Raw genomic sequence first — 24,816 nt, 5'->3', positions numbered from 1 at the left:
ACATAACTTATCACACGAATCTTTGCCAAAAGAGTAGCCTAGTGAAACGTCGCCAGCGACTGACGCAGAAAATTTCCCTAAAATAAATATTTTAAATTATTTGGCCGCTTTTCCGGAGCTCCGCTCCGCCAGTCACCCCCGGATGGCGCTTCTCCTGGTCCGCCGCCGGGTCTGCGACTCCGGCCTGATGGTCGACGACGTCGAGGTGTCGGTCGACGGCGGCGGCGTCGGGAGGGACTCGTCGGTGTCCGAGGACTGCGTGGAGGCGTGCAGCTTCAGACTCCTGCCGGAACAAGCGAGAACGCAAAATACGATTCCACTTCACAACGTCAAAAGTGAGAGACCTCAACGCAACACGTGTTGCCTACCCTCGACTTGGCAGGGGCTCCGCCTCTGCTGTCCGCGTCGCCCTGTCTCTCTCGCACTCAAGGGGGCGCCCCGTAGGCGTCCGAGAGAGACAGGGCGACGGAAGCAGAGTTCGCAATCTACGCTTCTACAGCTCGACGCGAATTCCGAAGTGAGTTTCATAGATATGTTGCTTAGATCGAGAACTAAGAGTTGGCCGGTTGCGTGGGGGAATTCCCTCAGTCCGCTTCAAGAAGAGCGTGGCTTCGCTGGAGTGACGCGTGACGTCAGGCCGTCGTTTTAGCGGTGTGGGCGTGCTGGCGGTGCTCGTACCTGCCGAGGTTCTCCATGCGGTCCAGCCCCAGGCTGCGGCCCAGGTGCGCGGCGAGCGAGGCGAAGGCGTGGGGCGCGCTGCCCGGCGCGCTGCTGGGCGCCACGCGGCGGTGGGGCTGGGCGTGCGCGCCGTACGCCGCGGCGGCACCGTACGCGGCGGCCGCGGCGGCGCCCGGGTGGGCCAGCTCGGCGTACATGTTGCTGGCCGCCGTCTCCCAGTCGCCGCCGTGGTGCGAGTACGAGTACGGCGTGGCCGAGTGCAGCTTCTTGGCGCCCACGATGGCCGAGATGATGAGCGCCAGCTTGGAGGCCACGATGGAGGCGAGGGCGAGCAGCGACAGCTTGCCCAGGATGAGCGGCACGAAGCTGGCCACCTTGAGCAGGATGCCCACCAGCAGGGGCAGGATCATCTTCTTGCCCAAACGGGAGTAGCCCCCTGCAACGCGCCACAGTGTCACCAGTCACCCCCGAGCACAGACGTCAACACCGTCACGCAACGCGAGCACTGACTTGAGAAACCGTCGAAGAAGCCTTGGCCCCTGGCGGTGGCCGCCAAGTCCGCGTCGAAGTCGTAGTTGGCGGCCTCCTTGGTGTCCTCCGCGTCGGCCTGCTGGTCGGCCTGGTGGTTGGGCGCGGCCAGCAGCGCCGGCAGCACCAGCAGCAGCACCACGATCACCCTCTTGCTGACGACGGTGGGCTCCATGGCGAACTAGGGCCTGGACAGCCAAATTGCAAAACAAAGGTAAGGCGGAAGGGTTGGCGGATTCTACTCACTCTCGAATTGACTTTCTTTATTTATCCGTGGGAGTCCGGAACGTCCAGGAACACGCCGTCTGTCCGCCTGTCTGTCCGTCCGATTGTCCCCCGGAGTCCTTTTCCTTTCCTTTCCGCCATGGGATAGTTTCCCCCTTCTTCGGAGTCTACTCATGTCCAGGCCCGGGCCGCCGGGCCGCCGCGCGGCGCATCGCGACGCCGCGTCAGAGCGTCATGAGGCGTCGCCGTCACGGTCTGCATGTCACACGCGGCGCGCAGACGGACAAACAAACAGACGGACAGGCAGACAGACAGGCAGGTGGACGTAGAGGTGCTCCGGCAGGCAGTGCGGGGTGCCATTGCGGGAGAAATTGCCTCTGCCCGCGTCGCGCTGGAGGCACGCTGGAGGCACGCTGGAGGCACGCTGGAGTCTGGAGGCGGGTATATTCGGCGGCAAAGCGTCGCGACACGCGAACACTGCCGCCCCCTTGTCGGGAACGCCCCGCGCGTGGCGGGGCGGGGGGGGGGGGGGGGGGCGTGCACCGGTCATGCATGCGGTGTCCGCGCGTGTCGCCCGCACTTTCGCAATTAGAGGGGAAAAGCGAATCCGACTTAATTTGGCGAGCAGTCTTCACGCGGCGGAAAAGAAGAAAATGGCTTCCCGCGGTCCTTCCCTCTTGTTTTACAGGATTTATCAAACATTTTATTTTCTTCGGAAGTAAAAATTTGTTCCCAAAGCAAAAAGTTTTAAAAAAAGTTGTTTTGAAAGTTTTTCTTTAAATTAGAACTATTTTGTAAGACTTGTTGGTATTGGGACCATTTGATTAAACATCCACATATTGATCCTAAAAATCGATAAAAATCGAGAAGAATAGACTCGGCTGACATCCCGAAGGCTGATTTAGTTCCGTCCCGGCGGCGAAATCGCTTTCCGAAAGTCGCTCTTTTCGAGTGAGGCCCTAACGAGCGAGATGACAGGAGGGGCTGGCCGAAATAATTGCAGGCTCCGAAAATTAAATCAAGGCCCCGCCGAGCCGTGGCGCGGCACGGCACGGCACCGCGTGTCTAGCTGCGAGGCACCCCCCACCCCCACCCCCTCCCCTTATCCACCATCGGGCGGACTTTCATCCGTGATGCGATATCGCGTCTAGTTTTAATTAATACGTAGAACGCTCGTATTTGCCTGCCAGAGGGCGTGGCGTGGCGCGCAGTGCGTAATGTTGTGAACTGCGCTTTCCTCGGCCGTGTGCATGCTCTGTGCAGCCTTGCAGTCGGTGCAGTCGGTGCAGTCGGGGTTGGCCGCGCGCAACCCCGCGACGATCGGTGTTTGATAACGCTCCACGCTCTCCAATGCCCACCAATGCGGCCCCGTGTAACCACGCCTTTTCCCGCGCTTTTTGCTTTTTGTTAGGTTAGGTTAGGTTAGGTTAGGTTAGGTGACGAGAAAATGACGAGAAATTTCTGAGTCATGTGAGTTAACCATGGTCGTTTTGACAAAATTTTTGACACAATGAACGAGTTTTGCTTTCGACAAGAGGTCAATGACGTAACTTGATTTTTAATTTAGAACGCTGATGCGACCATAATCAGGCCGTTTATTCGTGCTCAAAACACTTTCCTGATTTTGACTAAGTGTTGGTTTTTGCTCCTTTTTATGGCACACCTTCTTGATCTGGGGTTTCAACATTTTACTTTTTGGGTCCTGCCGCGAAAGTTGTATCTTGGAAAAGTCATCACAGTGCCAAGGTCATGACAAATACTTTTAAAAAAATTTAATCTTTTTTTTTAGTCTTATAGACGTTTTTATAATACTTAACACTCCAACGCACTTTTTTTTAAGTTAAAAAATACGGAACATATTATATGTTACATAAAACTTCTTTTTTCACAAGTCGCTTGAATGGAATAACTCCAATGGAGTTCAGTCATTGGCACTTTCCCTTGGCCCCCAATAACTGGCCGTCTTTGATCTTCAATCAACTGACGTGGCAGCTATTTGACTGATCAGTGAATCAATCAATAGATCAATAACTGCCACAGTTATTTAGTAAAACTTTGTTGAACACCGACTGACCTGAGTTGGAGCAGGGCATGCGCTCTCGGCTTTGACTGTTCCGCCGCTCCTGTTTTTGTTGTTGTTGTCCCTGTTGTCACTGTTGTTGTTTGGTGTGCGAGGTGCTGCTGCCGCCTGTTCACTGGACCAGGTGCACTACACTGAGAGCCACGCCGGCAGCCTCCTAGCTTTAAAGCCTTGTGTCCGGGAGGCGCGGAGGGGGGAGCAGCGAAAGGGGAGGGTTGCGGGGGAGTGGAGGGCGGAGAGAGGGGGAGAGAGAGGGGGAGGGAGGGCGCCAGAAAGGGAAAGATGCTCCTCGTGGAGGGGACGAGTCCACGCGAGCCAGCTGTCACAGCAAGCCAGCACTAGAGCGCTTCCCGACCGAGAGCTCCGTCGCTCTGTCTCTCTCGCACCCCTAGGGGGGGCTCCGCGAGTGCGAGAGAGACAGAGCGACGAAGCCGCTGTTCACATCGCCGGCAGCACATGCGGTACAGTCCTGTCAACTCGGAGGATACGCACCTCAGCGGCCAGGACTGCCAGGACGTGAGGCATGCGTGGGACGCGTGCGAGTGCACCTTCGTGTGTGCGAGAGAGAGACACTAATAACAACACTGTCAGGAGACGTAAGTTTAACATGACGACAACCGAAATTGCGGTTTTCTTGGTAAAGTCGACAGAATAAACAATAGTCGAGGTCGAGAAGTCTAGCCTGTTTTGACGATCCGGTACGACGTCAATTTTTTCAAACTTCCGGCGAGTGTCTGAAAGGTGAAAAAGGGGGAGGGTGAATGTCTGAAAAACGCATGGAACCCTTTCACTGATAGCGGCACTTTAGAGTAACATGTATGATCTCGAGCTTTTTATCTCGATGCATTAACGAGCGCTGTTTTGTTGCGTGCTGTCTGATGCAAGTTGACTGCGAGTCTTGAGAATCGGCTGCACCTTATTGGCTGCCATGAGGCAATGACGTAAGCCCTTCTCCCTTTAGGGTCTTCACCCTTCCGCTTTCTTTTCGTACGCTCCGCGTTTAAATTGACCGTGGCCGCGGCTGGGCGCCGACCGGGCGCACTAACGAAATCACCTCCAAATGATTCCTCGAGCGCGCGGCTCCGAAAAACTTTCGCCCTCGGAAAGTTGAGGTATTTGCATTTGGCGTGGCCGTGGCCGGTTCGGCAGTAAAGTTTCGACGCACACGCTACGCACGCTACGCGTCGGCTTCTCTAGTCCACGTAAGCCGGCGCGGTCGGTGCCAAAAGGCCCAAAAGCAGCACCTTATCATCTTCGAACGCGGCGCGGGGGCACCGCGGGCGGCGGCCAGGCGGGGCCAGGACCGCGGAACCCAACCCGTTTCGAGTTTCGGCTCGTGGATAGTGCGGCCCCTACACTGCTTGTCGCGCCACCGACTGCACCACAGCGCGCCGCAGCGCGCGGAGGAAAGTGAGGGATCCCCTCACTGCCCGAGTCGAGCCGCGCGCCGTTTACGGCCTGCTAAAGACCGTCCGGGACATCGGCAGTCGCGTAAGCTGCACACTGATTCCGAGAGTCGTCCTCGTCGCTCTGTCTCTCTCGCACTCGTGGGGCGTCCCCTACAGGTGCGAGAGAGACAGAGCGACGTGTGGCGCCCTTCGGCGGCTCCGGTGGAGCGGGGCGAGGCGAACGCCCGGCGGGTAGGCCCGCCCGCCGCATCGACAGCCGTGGCGGCGCGGCCCGCCCTGCCGTCTGCAGGCGCCCGCCCCACAGTGGAGGCGGCCAAAACTCCAGTCGCGTTTTGAGCTCCAGAGTCACTAAATGAGACTCGAATCGAACGTGTGACCCCACCAATGGATTCCTCGTTCGGAGAGCAATCCATTGGTGGGGTCACACGTTCGATTCGAGTCTCATTTAGTGACTCTGGAGCTTGAAACGCGTCTAGAGTTTTGGCCGCCTCCACTGGTCTTCTGGCCCACTGTGCGCCCAGCGGACCCACTCCCAGAGTCCTTTTCGTCGCTCTGTCTCACTCGCACTCATGGGGCGTGCCGCACAGGTGCAAGAGAGACAGACCGGCGACGGAATCCGTCTGCAGCTTGCGGCTCCACCACACTGGCGGCGTCGCTGGCGCGTGGCATTCTGGATTCCGGGGCGCTTCAGGGAGACTGCGGCGCGAAACTGTCGGAATTCACGCGGCATCGGAATCTCCAGTCCGGGCCGTCACCCTCTATGGCGGGAAACCGGTTGAAATTGAAAAATTATTTCCCGCGCTGTTTAGTTCCACCATACGTGAAGCGCATTTGTTTCGCAAATTAGAATCCAGAAGTAAAATGTGAGTTTGACGAAGTGTCCGTGTCGTGTCGGTCCGTGTCTACCCGACCTTAGGTTTCCCTTCTCCCCTTCTCGACGTCGTCTTGACGGCGTTGCGAAACGTCATTTTGGCGGACGGGACGCGCAACGGCGACGCGGCGACGCCACTGTAAGAGCGCCTCGCCAAAGTCACGCGCGGCGGACGCGGCAAAACGCGGCAAAACGCGACGGACGCACTGCTCGTATCAGGGAGAGCGCGGCGAGGTGGTTGTCCCGACACCGGCCGTTTAATTCGCCACCGAGCCGCGCCCCGCGGGCGGACAGACGGACGCGCAGGCAGACAGACAGACAGACAGGCAGACAGGCAGACAGACAGACAGACAGGCAGTCAGACAGACAGACAGGACGGACAGACGGACGGACAGACAGACAAGATGAAGAGGGAAGGGCAGGGGGTGTTTTGTCGCACGGTTTGTCTACTGGCAGCAGCACTGCATATTGCCTTGAGGCTTTTGTGAGGGGACACAAGGGGGCGCAGTAGACCAGAAGAAGACCAGTGGAGGGCCAAAATTCTACACGCGTTTTGAGCTCCAGAGTCGCTAAACAGGACTCAAACTGAGCTTGTGACCCCATCAATGGACCCCTCGTTTGGAGAGCAATCCATTGGTGGGGTCACACGTTCGGTTCGAGCCCCATTTAGCGACTCTGGAGCTCAAAACGCGTCCGGGGTGTTGACCGCCCCCACCGGTATTCTGGCCCACTGTGCGGACGGACAACGGAGGTGTTGAACCTAACCTAACCTAAACTGCGCAGAGCGGCTCGTTACTGGTCCGTCACGGTTTTGGCTTCTCCTTTCTCTGATCCGGATGTCTGTCAACACGACACGCCGGAGGTGTGAGGCCTGGGCGTGGCGTGGCGGGGCGGGGCGGGGCGTGGCGTGGCGGGGCGTGGTCCAGGGGGCGTGGTCCAGGGGGCGGAGGCAGAGGCGGCAGGGGTAGCGCTGCTCTCACGAGCACGAGGCCCGGCGCGGTGCGGCGCGGTGCCAACGGACGGGCGGCGCTGAAAGCAAAAGCTCTACAAAGTAAAGCGCGATACTAACCGAGCGCCTCGGAGGAAGGCGGTAAGGATGGCACCCCACCTGAAGAAAGGCGAGACGAGTGACATGGCCCGCTCCGGAAGACAGCATTCCACAGCCGCCCCCTTGGGAACTAAAGATTCTACAGTGAGGCCGTCGTACCACGGTTGGGTAATGGAACGGCCGAGTGATGATTAATTCCAGATGCAGATGAAGTCGCGGTTGAAAATATCTCCGTGAAGCCTTTCGTTCGTGTGCAATGTCTAGTGAAATGTTTGCTTAAAAATGCAGCGGCCACGCCTCTGCTTCCAGCTGTTTCCAGCCGCCCGGTCGATGGGCTTTCTTGCATTCGTCGCTCTGTCTCTCTCGCACCCGTAGGGACGCCCTGCGAGTGCGAGAGAGACGGCGACTGACAGCGCGCCTTGTTCCACTGCTTGAGCAGCGCGCCGGGCCACAGTGGGCCAGGAGACCGGTGCAGGCGGCCGAAACTCTAGAAGCGTTTTGAGCTCCAGGGTCGCCAAACAGGCCTCGAACCGAACGTGTGACCCCACCAATGGATTCCTCGTTCGGAGAGCAATCCATTGGTGGGGTCACACGTTCGGTTCGAGTCCCATTTAGCGACGCTGGAGTCTGGGAGTTGGGCCGCCTCCACCGGTCTTCTGGCCCACTGTGCAGGCGCCGCCGGGATGACAGACGGCAGTGTGGTGTACAGTCGTCGTCGCGCAGGGCGGCGCAGGGCGGCGCAGGGTGCATCGGACTGCAAAAGTGCATTGCCGGGACGACGTCGCCTGCGACTCCCCCTCCCCCAAAACAAGTCCCTTTTCACCATCTCGAGACATCAACGCCGCGGAGCGGAAAACGCGCCACGCGCCGCATGAAAAGTGAGGGGGAGATAGCAGTGGAGGCAACCGTCTGCGTGTCAGTGCGGCAAGGCAAGGCAAGGCAGCGCCTGCGTCAGGGCGGACGCGCGCGTGTGAGTGAGTAGGTGTGTGTGTGTGTGACTGCGAGCGTGTGTCTGTGTGGGTGCGAGTGCAGCGAGAGGCGGGCGGTGCCTTATGTGCATGATTCCTATTACCGCGTGCTGCTTGCTGCCGCTGCTGCCAACTTACCCGTGTTGCGGTGCAGTGGCCGGGCCGGGCAGGGCCGGGGCCGGCCGGCCTGGCTAGGCTAGGCTATTAGCGCCCCCATGCGTGCCAACATCACTTACAATTACACTTCTTGGCTCGCAGGGGGAAGGGGGGGGGGACGGCACGTGCATTGACTGAGATCTCTTCATTTCGGATCGGCCGGCCGGTGGCGTGCAACCCGGAAAGCAGGGTGCTTCGCCTTGCGATGACGCACAGTGGGCCAGAAGACCAGCGGAGGCGGCCGGAACTCTAGACGCGTTTTGAGCTCCAGAGTCGCTAAATGGGACTCGAACCGAACGTTTAGTTCGAGTCCTGTTTAGCGACTCTGGGGCTCAAAACGCGTCCAAAGTTTTGTCCGCCAGCACCGGTCTTCTGGCCCACTGTGGGACGGATTGCGGCTGGAGTAATGATAATAAATCATCGGAGCTTGGTACTGCCCTCCTTGGGTAGCCAAACGTCCTTGAAGAAGCTCCGCGCCCCAAATCGGCGTTGGCCGGGCCCAGCATGCGAATACATACGCGAAACTTGCCCGCGGTGCCCGCTAGAGAGACGCTAGATAGAGAGATCATCGAACGGCCCGCGGCCCGGCAGTAAAACGCAGAGCGCCCGGCCAATTAGCAGTGCAGGAGCTTTAATGAGATGGCGGCGTGGGGCGCAGCGCCCGAAAGGCAGTGTCTCGGTGGCCGAGGCGCCGAGGCAGGCCGAGGTGGTCCTTGAAAGCGTGGCGGCGTGTCGGCGGTCTCTCCCTCCAAAGCGGCGACGGAGACGACACGTCTCGTGCTTGCCTCTCTTCTTCTCGACGGCGGCGGCGGCCCGCGGCACGCGCCCCGCGCACAGTGGGCCAGAAGCCGGCGGAGGCGGCCGAAACTCACGACGCGTTTTTAGCTCCAGAGTCGCTAAAAAGGACTCGAACAGAACGTGTGACCCCACCAATGGATTGCGCTCCGCACGAGGAATCCTCTGGTGGGGTCACACGTTCGTTTCGAGGCCTGCTTAGCGACTCTGGAGCTCAAAACGCGTCGTGAGTTTTGGCCGCCTCCACCGGTCTTCTGGCCCACTGTGCGGCCGTGTGTGCGCCGAGCGTTTGCTCGACGTTTATGGCGCTATCGCTCGAGATATCGATATCGATACAGAGATCGATTCGGAGCCGCGCGGTGCACAGCCGCTATGTGGAAGCGCATTGCCCCAAGCATTCGCCGGCTTGCGCACTCGCCAGTCCTTTCCATTCATTTGCCATGCAGTCGTTTCTTCAAGGCGGAAATTACCGGTAAAGGCCACACAAAATTTCAAACATTAGGGCTGGGTTGTTCTGCAGAAAGGAATGTAATCTTTCTAGTAACCTGAAAATTGGTTTCTTCACTGGAATTCTTGTTAACAGTTGTTAATGTTAATGAATGAACTATACAATTTATGGCCATCTGAAAATTTTTTGGTACAGGCACCACTTGCACCAAAAAAAGCAAAATTTAGGGAGTTTCTCTTTAAATAGTTTTTACATGAGGGTTCATAATTGATGCACAACAAAATGCTGGCACGGAACGGCAAAATGAACTCAGGTAGAGGTGCGTGTGAGTGTGGGACCACCGGAAGCAGTCCCAACAAACTGAATTTGCTGAAGTGTTTGTGAGTGCAAGAACTCACGTCATTCTCCCTTTTTCCGCGCAAAAAAGCTCTTAAATAAACAAACAAACTGACCGCTTTGTCTCCCCGCCAGTGGCGCCAACGCCTCGCCGGCGAGTCGCCGAGAGCGAAAGGGCTTCGGCCGGCTCCCGAAAGAAAGAAGGGGTCTGAAAAAGAGCGAGTTAAATGAGCAATTTCCACGTTGCCAAGCCACTTAGCCGTGATTTGGAGTGCCTGCGTGTGTGCAGCAAGGTGTCTGTGCCGTGACGCCCTGGCCCATATAGTGTGCCCCCTCCCCGGCCCTCGCGGTGCCCCCCTCCCCGCCTCCGGCGCCCCCGCGGCCCCCGCCACCCAGCCCGCCGGGCGCGGAGGGCTCCGCGGGGGGCTCCAGGGGGGCCGGCGGCGCACGCGCACGCCGTCAGTGCAGTGGCCGCCACCTGGGAGTCCGCAGCAGCTCCGCGAGCCGTCCCCGTCCAGCTCACGGACCCCGCCGTCCTGCACACTGCACACGGATACCGCCACCGAGTCCCTGCAGGACCCGCGGGTTCCTCGTTCCAAAGACCCCGGCCGAAGCAGCCCGCCGTGCCGCCGCCGCCGCCATGGAGTGCAAGCCCGAGCGCCTCTTCCTGGCCGTCGCCGTCGTGGTGCTGGCGGTCGCCGCCGTCGCCGGCGAGGACACCAAGGCAAGTACGGTGGACGCGCGGCGGCTCGCGTCGTGTTGCCTCGCAGTGTCTCGGACTCCAAAGTTCAAACCCGCGGTCAGTGGTCAGTGCGAGGAAAGGTTGGTCCTCCCTCCGACCAACCTTTGAGGTTTCAAGTGCGCACGGATGCCCTCGTAAGAGTGTTGCCCTGCTGTGGTGCCCTTCCCTCGTTCCGAAAACATCGGAGCTGACCCCACGTTTTCCCAGTTTTCCTGTCTAAGTAGTGCACCGTCCATAACACGATGAGGAACAAAAGTGGGCCTACCTTCTGAGGCATGAACAAATTAAATCCGAGGCATTTTCAAATTTCTAAAACATTAATTTTTTTTCATGTTTTTATTCACGCCAGACAAGTCATATTTCAATGCTAAGTCCAAGCAAAAAATAGTTTGAAATAAGAAAGGCACTTAAAAACAAATTAAATTACCATATTTTCTTTTTACTGGGGTCAAAGTGCAGTGTCCCAGTGCGCTGCAGTACGGAAGGCCGTGGCGAGGCGTGTTTTCACAGCCGGTTATAGCGTGGCAAACAGGGTATTCATCGCCGAGTGAGCCATTTGGACTTTCTTTGCTTGCCGCTGCCCAGCAGACTGATGCCGAGGGTCGTTTTCGTCGCCCTGTCTCTCTCGCACCCACACGGCCCGCCCCACGAGTGCGAGAGAGACAGAGCGATGGAAACGACTCTCGGAATCGGCCTGGAGGCGCTGCTTCCACAGCTTTGTGATAGCATCGCGAGCGCCTAATTGCTCCGCGTCTCCACACACTTGCCAGTGTGCCAGCCTTGCCAGCCTTGCCACACACGATCCGCGTGCGCGCGTGCGTGCCCCTGCGGTCACACTGTCACGACACCGCGCCGCGCCGCGCGGGGAAGGGAAACGAAAGACCGCCACTTCCCAAAGCCGACGAGTGCTCAGCCCACTGGGAAGGGAAGAGAGTCTGGCCAAAATCTTTAAAGTCTCACACTAAAAAAAAACAAAAAAAAAACCATAACTTTTATTTTTAAAGTTGAAGTCTATATCCATTGTTAAGCCCATCCTTTAGTGAGTCCATAGTTCAATTTTAGCTGATCTGACATTTATCATTATTTTTTTAAAATATCAATGACGGGCGATCTACTAAGTAATTGTCTATTAAGGGAGCGTAAGAAGAGAATTTCGTTCCCTATCCGCGTGCATCAACTCACACTTGCTAAAAAATAATAGACCACGAAAGTCACGGTCCTCCGGTCTTACGCTCAGAGCCCCCCCCCCCTCTTTTTCCCTACACGGCCGGCCGGTTGGATAGTTTCTCTGACCTGGTATAATGTATACATGGCACGCGCGGTAATTTGATGGTTCTTCTGTTCTCGCTGCGCAGGCTGCGCAGATGGAGGCCAGCACGGTCCAGCCGCGCCAAGATAAATCCGACTTCATCGCAGGTAAATCCGCCGAACCGAACTATTGAACGCGGCGGGCTGATTCGGACCTCGTCGCTCTGCCCTGCTCGTCGCCCTCCGGGACGCCCCGTGAGTGCGAGAGAGACAGAGCGACGAGGGCTCTGTTCGGAGAGTGCCCAGCCCAGCACTGCACGCGCACCGCTTCCCGAGGGGTGGCCCACTTTAAGTCCACTCTAGCGCCACTCCGCAGAGTGGGCCCGACACCCTCGGACTACCCACCCTCCCCACCGCACCCTGTCAACCATCGCACCCATCTCAGCCCTCCTGGAATGTGCCAGACTAGAATCCCGAAGGCCGCATTCGTACAGTCGCGCACACACTGCTGCATTCGTACAGTCACGCACACACTGCTGCATTCGTACAGTCACGCACACACCTGCCGCCGCCTGCCGACGTCGGGGTGGGCCAGCCCGCGCGACTCACGTGTCGCGCGCTCCGCAGGGTTGCCTACCCTGCACTCGGCGGGCGCTAAGGGGGCCGCACCACCATGCATGCAGGGACGACCTTGGCAACGACCTTGACAACGACCTTGACAACGACCTTGCCAACGGCCTTGCCAACGGCCTTGCCAACGGCCTTGCCAACGGCCTTGGCAACGGCCTTGGCAACGACCTTGCCAACGACCTTGCCAACGACCTTGCCAACGGCCTTGCCAACGACCTTGCCAACGGCCTTGCCAACGGCCTTGCCAACGGCCTTGCCAACGGCCTTGCCAACGGCCTTGCCAACGCGGTTGTGTTCCAGACGCGCTGCTCCGGGCTGGCATGCCCGCCGGCGACGTGGGTCTGTCCTCCGTGGTGGCGCGGAACTACAAGAAGATGGCGCAGACCATCCTGCCGCTGCTGGTGGGCTTCAAGGCCACCGGCATGCTCGTCATGGCCATGGCCGTCACCAAGTTCGTGCTGCTCAAGGCCCTGTTCCTGTCCACCACGGCGCTGCTCATCGCGGCGCTGCTCGCCCTCAAGAAGTTCCTGTCCTCCGGGCAGCCGCACGACGTGCCCGCGGCCTACACCTACTCGCACCACGACCTGTCGCACATGGTGAGTGGCCCGGGGGCGCGGGGCTCGACGAGCACTCGACGCGCTGGCGATGAATCGATTGATCGACGCCAGCCGCTCGGCGTGCGGTCGAGCCTCAGGCTCTTGGCGGAGTGGCGGTGCGCGCTCTTGGCACACTCTGTACACCACGCACGCGAGCAACGCGAGCTCGTCGCGCCGGACCGCCGTAGTCTGATTCCGAACGGCGTATCGCTCTATCTCCCTCGCGCTCGCGGGGCCGCGAGGGGCGCTGCGAGGAGCGAGAGAGACAGACTGACCCGCCGCCTCTGTTGCAGCCCTACCTCAGCACGGGCCACACCGGCGCCGAGCAGTACATGGAGGCCTCGCACATGCAGATGCCGCAGGTCACGTACATTGGCGGCTCCTACGGCCTGCAGAGCATCCCCTACTCCGCGGCCACCGGCGCCGGCGTGGCGGCCGCGGGGGCGGGGCTGGGGGCGGCCGACGACGTCCAGGGCCTGTACTCGACCAACGCCAACACCGTCGCCGCGCTGTCCGCCGCGCAGCTGCAGCAGTTGCAGCAGTTGCAGCAGCAGGCCCTGCTCGCCCAGCAGCTGGGCAGCGCCAGCGGCGCCAACGGCACGCAGCAGGCTGGGCAGCTGCTGCAGCTGTCGAGACGCAGGCTGAACGGTAAGTGCACTGCTAGGGGTTCCACTAGGCTACACCACACGGGGCTACGCCACACGGGGCTACGCCATGGCTAGGCGAGGCGCCGCCAGCGCCCAGGCAGCGCTCTGCGCCACTCCGCTGCACTACATGCTCCGCGAGCATGAAGGAAGGTTGTCTGCTGTCGCGATCGTTTGAAGGAGATGGGAGTTGATACCTGGCTGAGGGATGCCTACTCGCCTGGTGCGGCCAGGCACCTACTGGCCTCGTTGGCAGCCGCCCGCTGCCAGAATTCCAGAAAAATTACAAACTTTACGTGCCCACCAACTTATCAGCAACTTTTTATTTAACTTCGTTGAAAATTTATTTTTCTGACTGTTGCTACAGTTTTAAAGGTGACGATTTGGGGCCATTTCGACAAAGTGACGTCACAGATAATCTGAATGGGCCACTTTCCCTCCTTGGGGATCTTTTGATCTAAGTAGATGCCAAAAGCTTGAACTTAAATTTATTTTTCCGTGTTTCTTTCTGTTCTTTTCAGTCCCCCCAGGAGCGACGGTTTCCAGTCCGTATCCCTACCGGCCGACCAGGACCGAGACGAGGCCGGCGTAGGGGTTGATGTGTACCATCCACTGTAAATAACGTCTTCCTAGTTTGTACGCTCTTTGTAATTTATTTATTTATTTATTTATCTATTTATTAAAATAAAAATTAAGGAGACAAGTCAGTTGCACCTGTGTTGAACGTCTTTCCTTTCCCTTCCCCTCCGATTCCCTCCACAATTGAAGTCAAGTTCATTGTGAAATCCACCGATTTTTGCCGACTTTCGGGGACTGTGGCGCTGACTGGCATCTCATTCGAGATCTCGCTCGAGACCTCGCTGCCGCTCGGGTGGGTCTGGTGGGTCTCTAGCGTTATCGTGGCGTGTGAGTCAGTGTGTCATGTTTGCCTGGCCGGCCCCAAGGGTTCCGAACAGAGTTTGTCTCTCTCGCGCCCCTACCGGACACGCCATGAGTGCGAGAGAGACAGAGCGACGAACGCACTCTCCGGAATGAGTACGCGCGGGGCGGCGGCGGACGCTGGGCCTTTTGCACACGATCTCCCGGACCGCAAGGAACAGCAGCGGGGCACATCTTGAGTTCCACACGGTTCGTAGAGATTCTTACCCAAATCTGCGCCAGCGCAGCGTTTCAATTTTTTTAAAAAAGAAAATTTGGTAGTCTTTAAGACATTTTTTTAACAAGATATTTTTTTTTCTTGTCACGTTTTTGTGACTGTGCGATTGGGCCGCCTCTGCCATGGCGTTTGTTCCCGTTTGTTCCAGCACCTGAATGGCTCCAGCGATCGAGACCAGCGACTTGGCGAGCCCCATCTCCGACTTGGAGCGGGAGTGCCACGAAAGCATCGCCCTGAAGCGGCGCATAGGCATCCCCCAGCTCACGGACCTGGAGGCGGCCGCCCTCAAGAGGGCCAAGAACATCGTCAAGACTTGGGTGCAGATCAACTTCTCGCGTCGCAACGAAGGCGGCAAGGACTCTGCGGAGTCCAGGAAATTCCTCGTCGTGCTCACGGAATGGATTTACATCGAGGCAGATCTGAAATTCTTCGGACTGTCGGAGTAGAGGAGCCCGCCGGTGTTCACCCCTTCGCGCTCGTAGCCGTCTCCAAGGCTGCCAACATGGTCCGGTCAAAATGGATGAAGAGTGCCGTGTAACTGGGAGAATAGTCCTTCGCGAAGGCAAATAATTCTACGGGCTCCGTGATAAATAATCTGACTATCGAATAGAAAAAAGCTTCACTGCGTCCTGTCACGCAGACAAGAAGTGCGCAACATTGCGCTCTTTGTGTGGAAGTGTAGCCTACACTGCAAGACACGGGACAGGTAATCACGCGCCAAATTGTAAACCGGTACACATATTTGATCTGAAACTTAATTGATCTGTAACATCGAACAGAATCGGATTTGAAGCCAGGACTTTTGGTTTGTCGTTAAAAGATTTGAATTGATTCTCCAATTTTTCTACCGTTTTTAGCATGTAAGTATTTTTAATTTAATAGTCTTCATTCATCACTTTCAAAACATAACCTAAGGCTCATATGGCAAAGATTCAACCTCCTTCATTCCAACAATAATTTTTTAAACTCTTTTAATCTTACAGTGTTGTAACTGTTTTACAGCTCCACTGTTTATTATACTGAATCACCAAAATGTCTAAGAAAAAGGGTGTTAGTGCTGAAGACAAGCGCTCCCGTATGTTGGAGTTGTTTTATGAGAAAAAAGAATTCTTTCAGTTGAAGGTACGTTTGATACAGAGAATGTTATGTTACTCTCTATTGGGAGTGTCTGATCACTGATCAATGCCCGTGACATGACGCGTTGTTTCAGGAACTTGAAAAGATGGGACCCAAAGAGAAAGGAGTTATTGCTCAGTCTGTGAAGGATGTTATAAAGAGTCTTTGCGATGATAACTTAGTTGACGCTGAGAAAATTGGAACGTCAGTCTACTTCTGGGCTTTTCCAAGGTATATTCTTAAGTTAGCTTAAGGTATATTTTTAAGTTAGTTTATTGACCTGTTACTGTGAATGTTACAAAATGTTAAAAACTCTTTTTGTCATATGTGCAGCAAAGCTGTGCATGCCAAGAAAAGGCAGCTTGAAGATCTCAAGAGCCGCCTTGAAGAGGCTAACAAAAAGTTAAAAACATCCAGAGAGAAAGTCATTGCTATAAAAGTGAGTGTTCATCATGAAGATACAACGAACATCTTACTCCACTCTGTTTCTAAATTTTTTTAATACTTATTGCTTTAGTTTTAAGTATTTCATTTCTCTTTCAACAACAGGTGGGGCGTGAGGACACAGAAAAACGACTGCAACTCCTCCAGAAGCTGCAGACCATGAAAGGAGAAGAAGACAAACTAACTCTTGAAATCCAGAAATTCAGAGACTCTGATCCTGAAGCTCTAGAAAAGATGAAAAAGGAAATCAAGGCAGGAATCTGTTATTTGCTTAAGTTAAACCCTCCCCTTTTTTGTGAAATTAGTGCTTATATAGATTTGACTTTGCTTTTCAGATAGCCAAAGAGGCCGCCAACCGCTGGACTGACAATATTTTTTCCACTAAATCTTGGATCAAAAACAGACTCTCTTCCATGGATGATGATGTTTTAGATAAGAGATATGGTATACCATCTGATATGGACTATATTGACTAAATAGGTGTTACAAGAATTTGTTTAATTTTAAGATAGGATGAGACAGGATGAGATAATTTGTACTTTTTACTTGGATGGATGCATTAAGTTATTACTCTGCCACATGACTGATTTTTTTTTCATGCTAAAATAACAGGAAAATGGCAATAAACAGACAATTACACTTAAATTACATTATTTATTTACAATAATCAATACAATAAAATTAAAAATTACCTTACAAATTTATGCAGTCCATTTCAAGCAGCGTGTATCTTTGTGTGTTCCAAGGCAGCGTACACAACAGTAGCGTGTTCCACATTGAATGCAAGTATAGTTGCTGGGGAAACCACAGACTGCACAGAAATGGCGTTCTGGCATCTTTGATGGTTCTGCCTGAGCGGAAAGGTAGTTAGGTGGATCTGGGTGTGCTAGTTGGCCCTCTTCAACCAATTGACTGAAGGTTTTTCTGTACCTGAAAATAAAAGCACATGTTGCATAAGTTGGAAGTTTAGGAGAACTCATCGAAAAGAGTGTTATAAACAGGCACATCCTAACAACTGGCATACTTACTTTTGCTTATAGTACTCAGCAGAATGTTTGTGCTTCTTTTTACGGCCGCCGCCTCTTGTTTCCAATTGGTCACTGAACTTTGGGGCCTTCTTGCTCATAACTGCAAAAAGAGAAAGGGATCTTAGCAAGCAATTTTCTTAAAAATTGTAACTGGGAAAATTTAGTTTGCTTACCCAGATCTCCGTGAGGATCATCATGGAAGTTGTCCTGTTCGAGAGCTTCCAACGCTTTCCTGACTCTGCGCCTTCTTGCAGCCTCGTCCAGCACCCTTCCCGCATTGACATCGCGGCGACTCTTTTTCTCCGCTGTCTTGGATGCCATGTTGATATCTTGACAAACTTATTAAGCGTCTTTCTCTACCAGTGGGAAACTCACTTGATCCATAAGATCATCAATTCTAGATTGGAGAGTAGTTAAAATGTCTGCAGAGATAAACAGGTGGGTATCATCCAGATTCTGGATGATGAAACGACATCCAAGGGCCATTGTCTCATCCAAGTGAAGGAGAAATTGCTTCATAGCCTGGTCACTGCACACCGACAAGGGGAAAGAGAAACAGTGTTAATCGAAGGAACAAATCAGCAAATATGATGAAGATTTAAAGAATGATGGTCACATTTTAATTTTAATGACTCTACCCGTAAGATGGATTGACTTAAGATATATTCATTATGAAAATTTAAAACGTAATCCAGTTAACTCAGAGTAAAATAGCAATTACAGTACAGTCAATTTTAAATAAAGATAGAGATGGGTATTGCAATGGTTAGACAACAACGTTCTAGAGAGGGTTAGAGTAAATAACAACTCACCATTCCACTAGGACGCCTTTCACAACATTTACCATTATCACACAGCTTCACTGTCCAGCCTAATTTAATTTCTCGTTCGAATAAATAGAGGAAACTGTAGAAAAATCCACTTTTTCGGCGTAAAATTAGGAAAAGCCCGGCGGGCCGGTGAGGGTTTACACTCACTCCATACGTTATAGGCAGTCGGTCGAGCGCGGCGCGACACTTGAACTGTGAATAACGAACAGCAATAACAATAACAACAAGATTGCATTGTGTGTAGCATGGTCATAACCCGTTCTTTCAGCGCGGCGCGGCGGCAGAATCAGTTCTATTCTGTATTGCTGGAAATCATTGTCGTTCTTGTGACAGATTCTGCTCATTGTCTAGGTCTCAATCTGCCGCAATCTTTCACTGGAGCACTGTGTCATGACACCGGTGCCGGCCACTGCTTAATGCAAAGTAGGCAGCATTTACACCACCGAGAGCATCATCAAGGTGAGATAGAAGCTAGACTAGATGTCATCAATCGCTGCCCAATGTGTTTATAGTTTGTTGTTCTGGGCTCAACTGCTGTGTCTATTCGACAGGAGAACATGTATATGATAGCCAACTTCTCTCTGACAAGTTTCCTTTTTTGTTTCAATTTCTAGATGTCCAAACTTCAGCTTAGGAGTAAGAGGAAAACAGACTCCCCCACAAATTTGAAGGTTCAAGCTAAGTCTGACGTTCCTCTGACGAAGAAAGCTAAAACTGCCGCAAAGGTGGATGTATCAGATTCGGAAAGCAGCTCCGATGAATTTGTACGTCCATCCAAAGATCTGAAAGTCAATGCAGGCATTCTACTATCAAGAAATGGTCCCTCACCTGTCCCAGACTTTTCATCTATTGAGAAAAGCATCTTTTCTGGTGTGTCTAAGCTGAGTGACTCTGATTCTGATGATTCAGACTTCGAAGAAGTTCCGGCACCTTCTCGCTCTCTAAATGAGTCCGCCAAGGATGACAGCGGCATCTTGTCTAATGACAGTGAGCAAAATAGCAAAGTGAAGACAGCTGTGCAAGAATCTGTCAAAGAGAAAGTGCCTTCTAAACCAGTGAGAAGCTCTAGGAGGAAGCCTGCTACAAAGGATAAAGATGAAGCTCCAAAATCAAAGACAGAAAAACAACCCGTTAAAAAACCTGCAGATGTTGCTGAGCCCCTTTCTGATGCTAAAGGCAAGGGAAAAGGGTCAAGAGCTGTCAAACGTAAGAATGAGGAGGTGGAAAACACATCAGTGTCACCTGGCAAGCAGATAAAGCATAAGGACGAGCCAGAGAAAAAGAGCTCTACAAGAAGTTCAAGATCTCGACCATCTACCAGCACAACAAAAGTGGAGGAAGAAGAAAAAAAGCCCAAAGGAAATGGTCTTGCAAAGAAAGGCAAAGTTTGTGGAAAGGGTGAGAAAGTAACCAGTGAGCTGAAAGAAGGCAAAACTTCAAACAAAGTTGTCGTCAAGGAGGAAGATCCAGCAAATGTCGACAATTTGGATATTGCTCAGCTGCTTGCTCTTGGAGAAGGTTTGAAATTTGAAGCCAAATCAGAGCACTCCGACTCTGATAGTGATGAGTGGGAGGAGGTAGATCCCAACGAAGTAAAAAAGCATGAAATTCCAAAGGAAGGGGTTCAAATCACTCTTGACATGCCTGAGTTCAGTTGGCGCCGCAAGAAACAAAAAGACCATCAAGCGTGTTTACAAGCTGAAATGAACAGGGCCTTTAATCGAGTACGAAAGGAGTTGCAACTGTTATGTCACAAAACCAGCCTTCTCTTGTGGGTCGCTCATGGTATCTTCCTCAACAGGACAATCAATAGTGAAAATGTCTTGGGAATGGCACTGTCTCTGGTACCCCCAGACCTCTGTGACCTTCCAAAATCACCTGGAAGCAAGTATATTAACAAGCTCTTGCAGTGGTTTGCCACACGTTTTGAGTGTTCGGAAGGGTTTCCAGAAGATATTGTTGGTGGTAAAACTCGTGCCCTTACTGCAGTTCTGGAACAAAATTTTACTCGAAAATATGCTAAATCAACCAAGGAAATGACATTTATGTTTGTTGCTGTGCTACGTGCAGTGGGCATAGAGGCTAGACTGGTAATTTCATTCCAGCCCATGCCTTTGAAACCTCAAAGTGATGAGCTTTTAAGCATAAACAGCAAGAAAAGAGGGCGGGCTACTAAGAAAGAGACCAAGGAGGACAGTGAAGCTGAAGATGACCCAGCACCTGTTGTGAGCAGCCCCTACTTTGAGAAAAAAGGGAAAGCTTCTGTTTCCAAAGAGACTGGAAAAGCCAAAGCCAAGGGCAATTCAGGAAACGGGAACGAAAAGTTGTCAAAGTCGGGAGGAGCACCAAAGCCCTCTTCCTCTGCTGTGAAAGGAAGTGAGAGCAATGTCAAAGGGAGGAAGCAAAGTGGCAAGTCTGATCCTGCAACAGCAAAGTCCCCTCCCAAGGTCCGAGAGCTTAGGAGAAAAAGTTCAAAAAAGTCTTACTCTGAGAAAACTGATTCAGACAATGAAGATTCTGATGATGAAGAAAAGGAGCTCCCCATCCTAAGCCCTGGCAGAAAGAAAGATGATAAGACTTTGTCTGAACGTTTGAAGGCAGCTGCTGCTAAGAGGACACCTACAAACAGAAGGTTTAGTCTACAATCTACTGCATCAAAGGCTCGTAAAAGTACAAAGGACTCTGACAGTGATTTTGAGCCAGAACCTAAGCGAGACTCTGGCGTAGGCAGTAGCAGGTCGTCTACATCTCCCAAGAAGAAGACATCATCTCGTCGGTCACAATCTGAAAACTCAGAAAGTGACAGTGACAGTGATTTTGAGAAAAAGCCAAAGGCAAGTCAAAGTTCAAAAAAAGCAACTAAAAAGACACCACCTAAAGGTCGACAATCAAAGGGCCGCCCTTCAAAGTCTAAAGGTGAGTTACATACTTAAAGTCTTTCCTATTTATCATCTGATGCTAAATCTGTTTGTGCATGAAAAATGAAAGTGTGTGTAAAGGAGATAGGGGGGCTGTTAATTTTTTTTTTTTTTTTTTAGTATTATTTTCACTTGTGCATGGGTTTGTTTTGTTTGTAAGGAAATGGAAACAAAGTTTTGTCCTCAGATGATGATTCAGGTAAAAAGAAGCCCACCTGTTCTGGATTTGATTATTGGATTGAAGTCTATTTGAAGGATGATGATAGATGGACCTGTGTTGATGTTCCATCAAAGAAGGTTGACTCAACAAAAAATATTCTGGTATTTTCATTATTATTTATTCCTTACCCTAAATCTAAAAAAATTGTCATCTAGATAACCAAATCTGACTCTTTATTTGTCTTTACAGGCTAAAGCCACTCAACCTGTGTGCTATGTAATTGCCTTTAATGTAGATGGCACCTTGAAAGATGTGACTAAAAGGTATTCACCAAAGTTTTCTCAAGTGACTGCAAAGCAAAGAGTATCTGCGGACTGGTGGAGTAAAAGCTTGAAGCCTTTTGCTCCTAAACACTCAGCCAGAGAGGCTGCAGAAGACAGTGAAATGAACTTGGTGGAGCTAGACAGACCCATGCCGAAAACTGTTGCTGAGTGAGTGTGATTAATAAGTGTTCATTCAGTTGTTATCATCCATGAATGCCCCTCATTTCTTTGTTAAATTTCACTTTTTATTTTACCAGGTGCAAAAATCATCCTCTGTACGTGTTGACCCGACATCTCCTGAAATTTGAAGCTATATACCCCCCAGACTCCCCGAGTCTTGGCTTTGTTCGCAGTGAGCCTATATATGCCAGACAGAATGTTTATACACTTCGCTCTCGTGAAACCTGGATGAAAGAAGCTAAGGTGGTTCGCCTTGGTGAGAAGCCATACAAAGTTGTGAAACAACCAAAATGGGATAGGGTAATTATAACTCTTGATGAATCATTTTACAGTATGATTGAATTTCTTTAAATTTGATTTGATTACTGTGTATTTGTCTTTGCCGTTTCAGCTCGCTCATAAGATGATCACTGATAGGCCTCTTGAAGTATTTGGACCCTGGCAAGTGGAGGACTACGTTCCTCCACCTGCTGTTGATGGGAAAGTACCCCGAAATGCTTATGGAAATGTGGAACTTTTCAAGCCAACCATGCTGCCTAAAGGAACTGTACATTTACAAGGTATGTTTCTATGGATTTTGGCATCTGATTTTATTTATTTGGTTAAGGGAAACAAAATCTATTGCTTGACTCCACTTTGATTATTTTTCTTTTTTCAGTTCCATCTCTCAGTAGAGTTGCAAAGAAGTTACAGATTGACTGTGCACCGGCTGTTGTTGGCTTTGATTACCACAGTGGAGGCTGCCACCCTACTTTTGATGGGTTTGTGGTTTGTGAAGAGTTCGTTGATGTGCTGATGGATGCCTGGAACAAGGTCTGAATCGCCAATTTTCTTTTTTTAAGAACTGTGTCTTCTTAAGTGTGTTGATGTTAATCTGTACACTTCATTTCTTCTAGGATATTGATGAGTCTGCCAAACGACGTGAAGAGAAGCACGAGAAAAGAATCTATGGGAATTGGAGAAGGCTCATCAAAGGCTTGCTCATTCGTGAGGCGCTCAAGGCTCGATATGACTTCAATGGGGAGGCTGGGGCCCAGGACCTAGACCAGGCTGGGAGCAGTCAGCCCAGTGGCAGCAAGGCAAGTGTTAATCCTGAGGCACTGCAGGCCGCACGCATCGTTCGCGAGGATGCCCCAGTTACCTGCCTTTTCCCCAAGTTGATGGCAAACATTAGAGCTCAGAAAACCCGCCAAAAGAGGTCAGCGCCTAACGAGAAGAAAAAGCCACCCAAAGGCAAGAACGTAAAGCAAAGTCAGAGCCAGAAAGGAAAAGGGAGGAAGAAGCGCAAGGATGAGACTAGCGAGGAAGAAGAGAGTGATTGGGACTCGACCACTACAGAGGAAGATGATGTTAACATGGTTCTGCTGTCTGATGAAGACAGTGGAAGTGAGTTTGAAGATTTAAAGCGTTAATTGCCTTTTTTCTCATATAATTTTGCCAGCAGATGTCTAGTGGCTCAATTTTTTGTTACCTCATATACCAGTATTTTTAGATGACCTAACTGCAAATGCTGAATGATTTGTCTTGGCATTTGAGTTGGGTTTGGGACCTTTTTATTATTACCATGTTTGTTTCTGAAGGTGGCATTAATGTGATTTTATTGTACCTTGTACTTTTCAGTGACATACATGATATTCTAAGGGCCCCTAGTCAGCATTTAGTTGTGCTTTAATTTATTTGTTTCATCACATTGCCCACTATTTTATTAATGATAACTAGTTGGGAAAAATATGGTGTGATTTTTTGTTGTTTCATTTGTTCTTTTGTCTCCCAGTATTCTCAATAATGTTTCTCCTGCTGATGAAAACTTGTGATTCATTGCAAAAAAGTTTCAGTTCTAATTTTTTGAGCTTTGTTGTACTAGTTGTTCTAAAGCTCTGAAAGTATGACTAAGTTTCATTTTAAATTTTACTTCTTGTACTGTTACTATAATTTGCATGTCAATTTTACAAAGCATGCAAACTCTATGCGGGTCATAAGGCTATTTTGTCTTTACTTAAATAACTAAGAGTTAGTTCTTAACAAATGTAAGTATATTGCATGTTTACATTTCATGATTCATGTTCCTGTATTTGTCCAGGCATTCCAAGGTTACTTGCCCTCACTATGCAACGGATAGGAATTGTGGTGTTAAGTCTTGCAGCTCAAGAAAATAGATTTAAGTTTTGGAATGTCATTTTGCCCTGATGAGTGACTGCCATTCTCTGTATACTACTCTCTGTACCTGATCTGATGTTTTAGAAATTCATTCAAGGGAATCATGATAACTTGAAGTGCCCTGTAAGATAACTGCCTCTCTGTGTATTTTGTATTCTTTGGTTTAAACCCCTGTCTTATCATCCTCAAATAAATCTTTTTACACTTTTTAAATCATTTCTTCTTGTGACCGTTTGAACAAAATCGTTCATTAGGTTGTTTGGCTGCCAGCTATAGCTAAGCCATTAGGTTTGCAATTGCCGTGCCTGTAAGTTTGCTTTGGCGGGGAAAATTGACACGCTTCGTTTCGCATTCCTGCAGCGCCCCTTCCCCCCTTCTCATTGGACCAGAGGGTGGGGGGCGAATGCCTCTATCTTTAGGCACGCGGGCTGAGTCAGCAGCGGAACGCACAGCCAATGATGTGAAAGCACTCTTATAAAAAACGCGGCATTCAAACCAGGGGGATGTGTGAACTGTGACATGTTCCCATAAACCATTCCCGCGCCAAGAAATAACTCCACCTCGCGGCCCTGCCAGTGGCGTGGCAGTCACTCATAGGTCCATGGCGCGCCTGACGAAGTGGCGGTGTTTCCTGGAGCGTTGGCTTTGCATCGCCAATGCCGCGGTGGCCGGTGGGAGTCGAACGCCAGCCTCAGGGTTGGTTGTCGGCGACGGAACGCCCTCGGCCACGGCGCTGCTGGGACACGGCCCAGCCAAGGCCGCGGCCAGGGCCCTCAGCACAGTGCCAGTGCACGCGTCCGGGCCCCGGCGCATTTCGCGCGAGCCTCACTTAAATTGCCGGCAGGCTCGGGGCTCTCGTCGCGCTGTCTCTCTCGCACTCTCGGGGCGTGCCGTGGGGGTGCGAGAGAGGCAGACGACGAAGACACCGCTCTGCATCGGCTTGCCCCGCGGCGCAGCCTGGCGCCCTGCCACTGCCCCGCCGGCCACGCTGTCCCAGCCTTGTCCCCGATGCGCCGTCAGCCTGTCAGTCCGCTCTCCGTCTCTCTCGCACTCACGGCGCATCCCATTGGGGTGCGAGGGAAAGAGAGAGACGGCAGTCTGC

The 24,816-nt window shown here is 52.1% G+C and overlaps 6 protein-coding genes across 8 annotated transcripts; 3 read left to right on the top strand and 3 right to left on the bottom strand.

Moving 5' to 3' along the window:
• Positions 1-132: 132 nt before the first annotated feature.
• On the bottom strand, positions 133-3,635 carry LOC117647460. Its single transcript, XM_034389204.1, has 4 exons — positions 3,506-3,635; positions 1,189-1,394; positions 874-1,114; positions 133-283 (listed from the first exon to the last, which is right to left on the bottom strand). The coding sequence occupies exons 2-4, from the start codon at positions 1,379-1,381 to the stop codon at positions 133-135; spliced, it is 585 nt and encodes a 194-aa protein (XP_034245095.1). The 5' UTR covers positions 1,382-1,394; positions 3,506-3,635.
• Positions 3,636-10,040: 6,405 nt separating this feature from the next.
• Positions 10,041-14,036, top strand: LOC117647160. The gene is made up of 5 exons (XM_034388730.1): positions 10,041-10,266; positions 11,640-11,700; positions 12,463-12,758; positions 13,052-13,406; positions 13,924-14,036. The coding sequence occupies exons 1-5, from the start codon at positions 10,183-10,185 to the stop codon at positions 13,992-13,994; spliced, it is 867 nt and encodes a 288-aa protein (XP_034244621.1). The 5' UTR covers positions 10,041-10,182; the 3' UTR covers positions 13,995-14,036.
• A 1,225-nt stretch (positions 14,037-15,261) lies between these two features.
• On the top strand, positions 15,262-16,763 carry LOC117646992 (meiotic nuclear division protein 1 homolog). 2 transcript variants are annotated; one of them, XM_034388458.1, is made up of 6 exons: positions 15,262-15,418; positions 15,561-15,680; positions 15,769-15,905; positions 16,008-16,113; positions 16,224-16,370; positions 16,454-16,763. In XM_034388458.1, exons 2-6 carry the CDS (start codon positions 15,591-15,593, stop codon positions 16,592-16,594), a joined length of 621 nt encoding a protein of 206 aa, XP_034244349.1. In that variant the 5' UTR covers positions 15,262-15,418; positions 15,561-15,590; the 3' UTR covers positions 16,595-16,763. The 2 variants fall into 2 exon arrangements, with proteins under 2 accessions (XP_034244349.1, XP_034244350.1); XM_034388459.1 differs by having other exon boundaries at positions 15,269-15,363.
• A 47-nt stretch (positions 16,764-16,810) lies between these two features.
• Positions 16,811-17,499, bottom strand: LOC117646993 (zinc finger HIT domain-containing protein 1). The gene is made up of 3 exons (XM_034388460.1): positions 17,320-17,499; positions 17,147-17,246; positions 16,811-17,048 (listed from the first exon to the last, which is right to left on the bottom strand). Exons 1-3 carry the CDS (start codon positions 17,465-17,467, stop codon positions 16,820-16,822), a joined length of 477 nt encoding a protein of 158 aa, XP_034244351.1. The 5' UTR covers positions 17,468-17,499; the 3' UTR covers positions 16,811-16,819.
• On the bottom strand, positions 17,456-18,136 carry LOC117646995 (general transcription factor IIH subunit 5). Its single transcript, XM_034388462.1, has 2 exons — positions 17,959-18,136; positions 17,456-17,675 (listed from the first exon to the last, which is right to left on the bottom strand). The coding sequence occupies exons 1-2, from the start codon at positions 17,991-17,993 to the stop codon at positions 17,489-17,491; spliced, it is 222 nt and encodes a 73-aa protein (XP_034244353.1). The 5' UTR covers positions 17,994-18,136; the 3' UTR covers positions 17,456-17,488.
• An 81-nt stretch (positions 18,137-18,217) lies between these two features.
• On the top strand, positions 18,218-23,927 carry LOC117646991 (DNA repair protein complementing XP-C cells homolog). 2 transcript variants are annotated; one of them, XM_034388456.1, is made up of 8 exons: positions 18,218-18,435; positions 18,591-20,892; positions 21,055-21,215; positions 21,304-21,545; positions 21,635-21,857; positions 21,949-22,117; positions 22,216-22,370; positions 22,454-23,927. In XM_034388456.1, the coding sequence occupies exons 2-8, from the start codon at positions 18,591-18,593 to the stop codon at positions 22,967-22,969; spliced, it is 3,768 nt and encodes a 1,255-aa protein (XP_034244347.1). In that variant the 5' UTR covers positions 18,218-18,435; the 3' UTR covers positions 22,970-23,927. The 2 variants fall into 2 exon arrangements, with proteins under 2 accessions (XP_034244347.1, XP_034244348.1); XM_034388457.1 differs by having other exon boundaries at positions 18,219-18,435; positions 21,082-21,215.
• Positions 23,928-24,816: the final 889 nt, after the last annotated feature.

This window comes from Thrips palmi, unplaced genomic scaffold, assembly GCF_012932325.1.
Source record: "Thrips palmi isolate BJ-2018 unplaced genomic scaffold, TpBJ-2018v1 HiC_scaffold_2, whole genome shotgun sequence".
NCBI lineage: Eukaryota > Metazoa > Arthropoda > Insecta > Thysanoptera > Thripidae > Thrips > Thrips palmi.
The sequence above is the reverse complement of the archived record's forward strand: the minus strand, read 5'-3'. Positions and strand labels throughout refer to the sequence as shown.

Bases quoted from the DNA above. Each gene is read 5' to 3' on its own strand.
- LOC117647460 (XM_034389204.1), bottom strand. From the start codon at position 1,381: ATGGAGCCCACCGTCGTCAGCAAGAGGGTGATCGTGGTGCTGCTGCTG. The intron at 1,115-1,188 runs GTCAGTGCTCGC...GGCGCGTTGCAG, and splicing joins CTTCTTCGACGGTTTCTCAA to GGGGCTACTCCCGTTTGGGC. The intron at 284-873 runs GTACGCCGAGCT...TTGTTCCGGCAG, and splicing joins GAGACGGCGGCCAGCAACAT to GAGTCTGAAGCTGCACGCCT.
- LOC117647160 (XM_034388730.1), top strand. From the start codon at position 10,183: ATGGAGTGCAAGCCCGAGCGCCTCTTCCTGGCCGTCGCCGTCGTGGTG. The intron at 12,759-13,051 runs GTGAGTGGCCCG...CCTCTGTTGCAG, and splicing joins ACCACGACCTGTCGCACATG to CCCTACCTCAGCACGGGCCA. The intron at 13,407-13,923 runs GTAAGTGCACTG...TGTTCTTTTCAG, and splicing joins GTCGAGACGCAGGCTGAACG to TCCCCCCAGGAGCGACGGTT.
- LOC117646992 (XM_034388458.1), top strand. From the start codon at position 15,591: ATGTCTAAGAAAAAGGGTGTTAGTGCTGAAGACAAGCGCTCCCGTATG. The intron at 15,681-15,768 runs GTACGTTTGATA...GCGTTGTTTCAG, and splicing joins AAGAATTCTTTCAGTTGAAG to GAACTTGAAAAGATGGGACC. The intron at 15,906-16,007 runs GTATATTCTTAA...TCATATGTGCAG, and splicing joins TACTTCTGGGCTTTTCCAAG to CAAAGCTGTGCATGCCAAGA.
- LOC117646993 (XM_034388460.1), bottom strand. From the start codon at position 17,467: ATGGCATCCAAGACAGCGGAGAAAAAGAGTCGCCGCGATGTCAATGCG. The intron at 17,247-17,319 runs GTAAGCAAACTA...CTCTTTTTGCAG, and splicing joins TGATCCTCACGGAGATCTGG to TTATGAGCAAGAAGGCCCCA. The intron at 17,049-17,146 runs GTAAGTATGCCA...TTTTATTTTCAG, and splicing joins GCTGAGTACTATAAGCAAAA to GTACAGAAAAACCTTCAGTC.
- LOC117646995 (XM_034388462.1), bottom strand. From the start codon at position 17,993: ATGGTAAATGTTGTGAAAGGCGTCCTAGTGGAATG. The intron at 17,676-17,958 runs GTGAGTTGTTAT...GTCGGTGTGCAG, and splicing joins AAAGGCGTCCTAGTGGAATG to TGACCAGGCTATGAAGCAAT.
- LOC117646991 (XM_034388456.1), top strand. From the start codon at position 18,591: ATGTCCAAACTTCAGCTTAGGAGTAAGAGGAAAACAGACTCCCCCACA. The intron at 21,858-21,948 runs GTAATTATAACT...TTGCCGTTTCAG, and splicing joins AACAACCAAAATGGGATAGG to CTCGCTCATAAGATGATCAC. The intron at 22,371-22,453 runs GTCTGAATCGCC...CATTTCTTCTAG, and splicing joins TGATGGATGCCTGGAACAAG to GATATTGATGAGTCTGCCAA.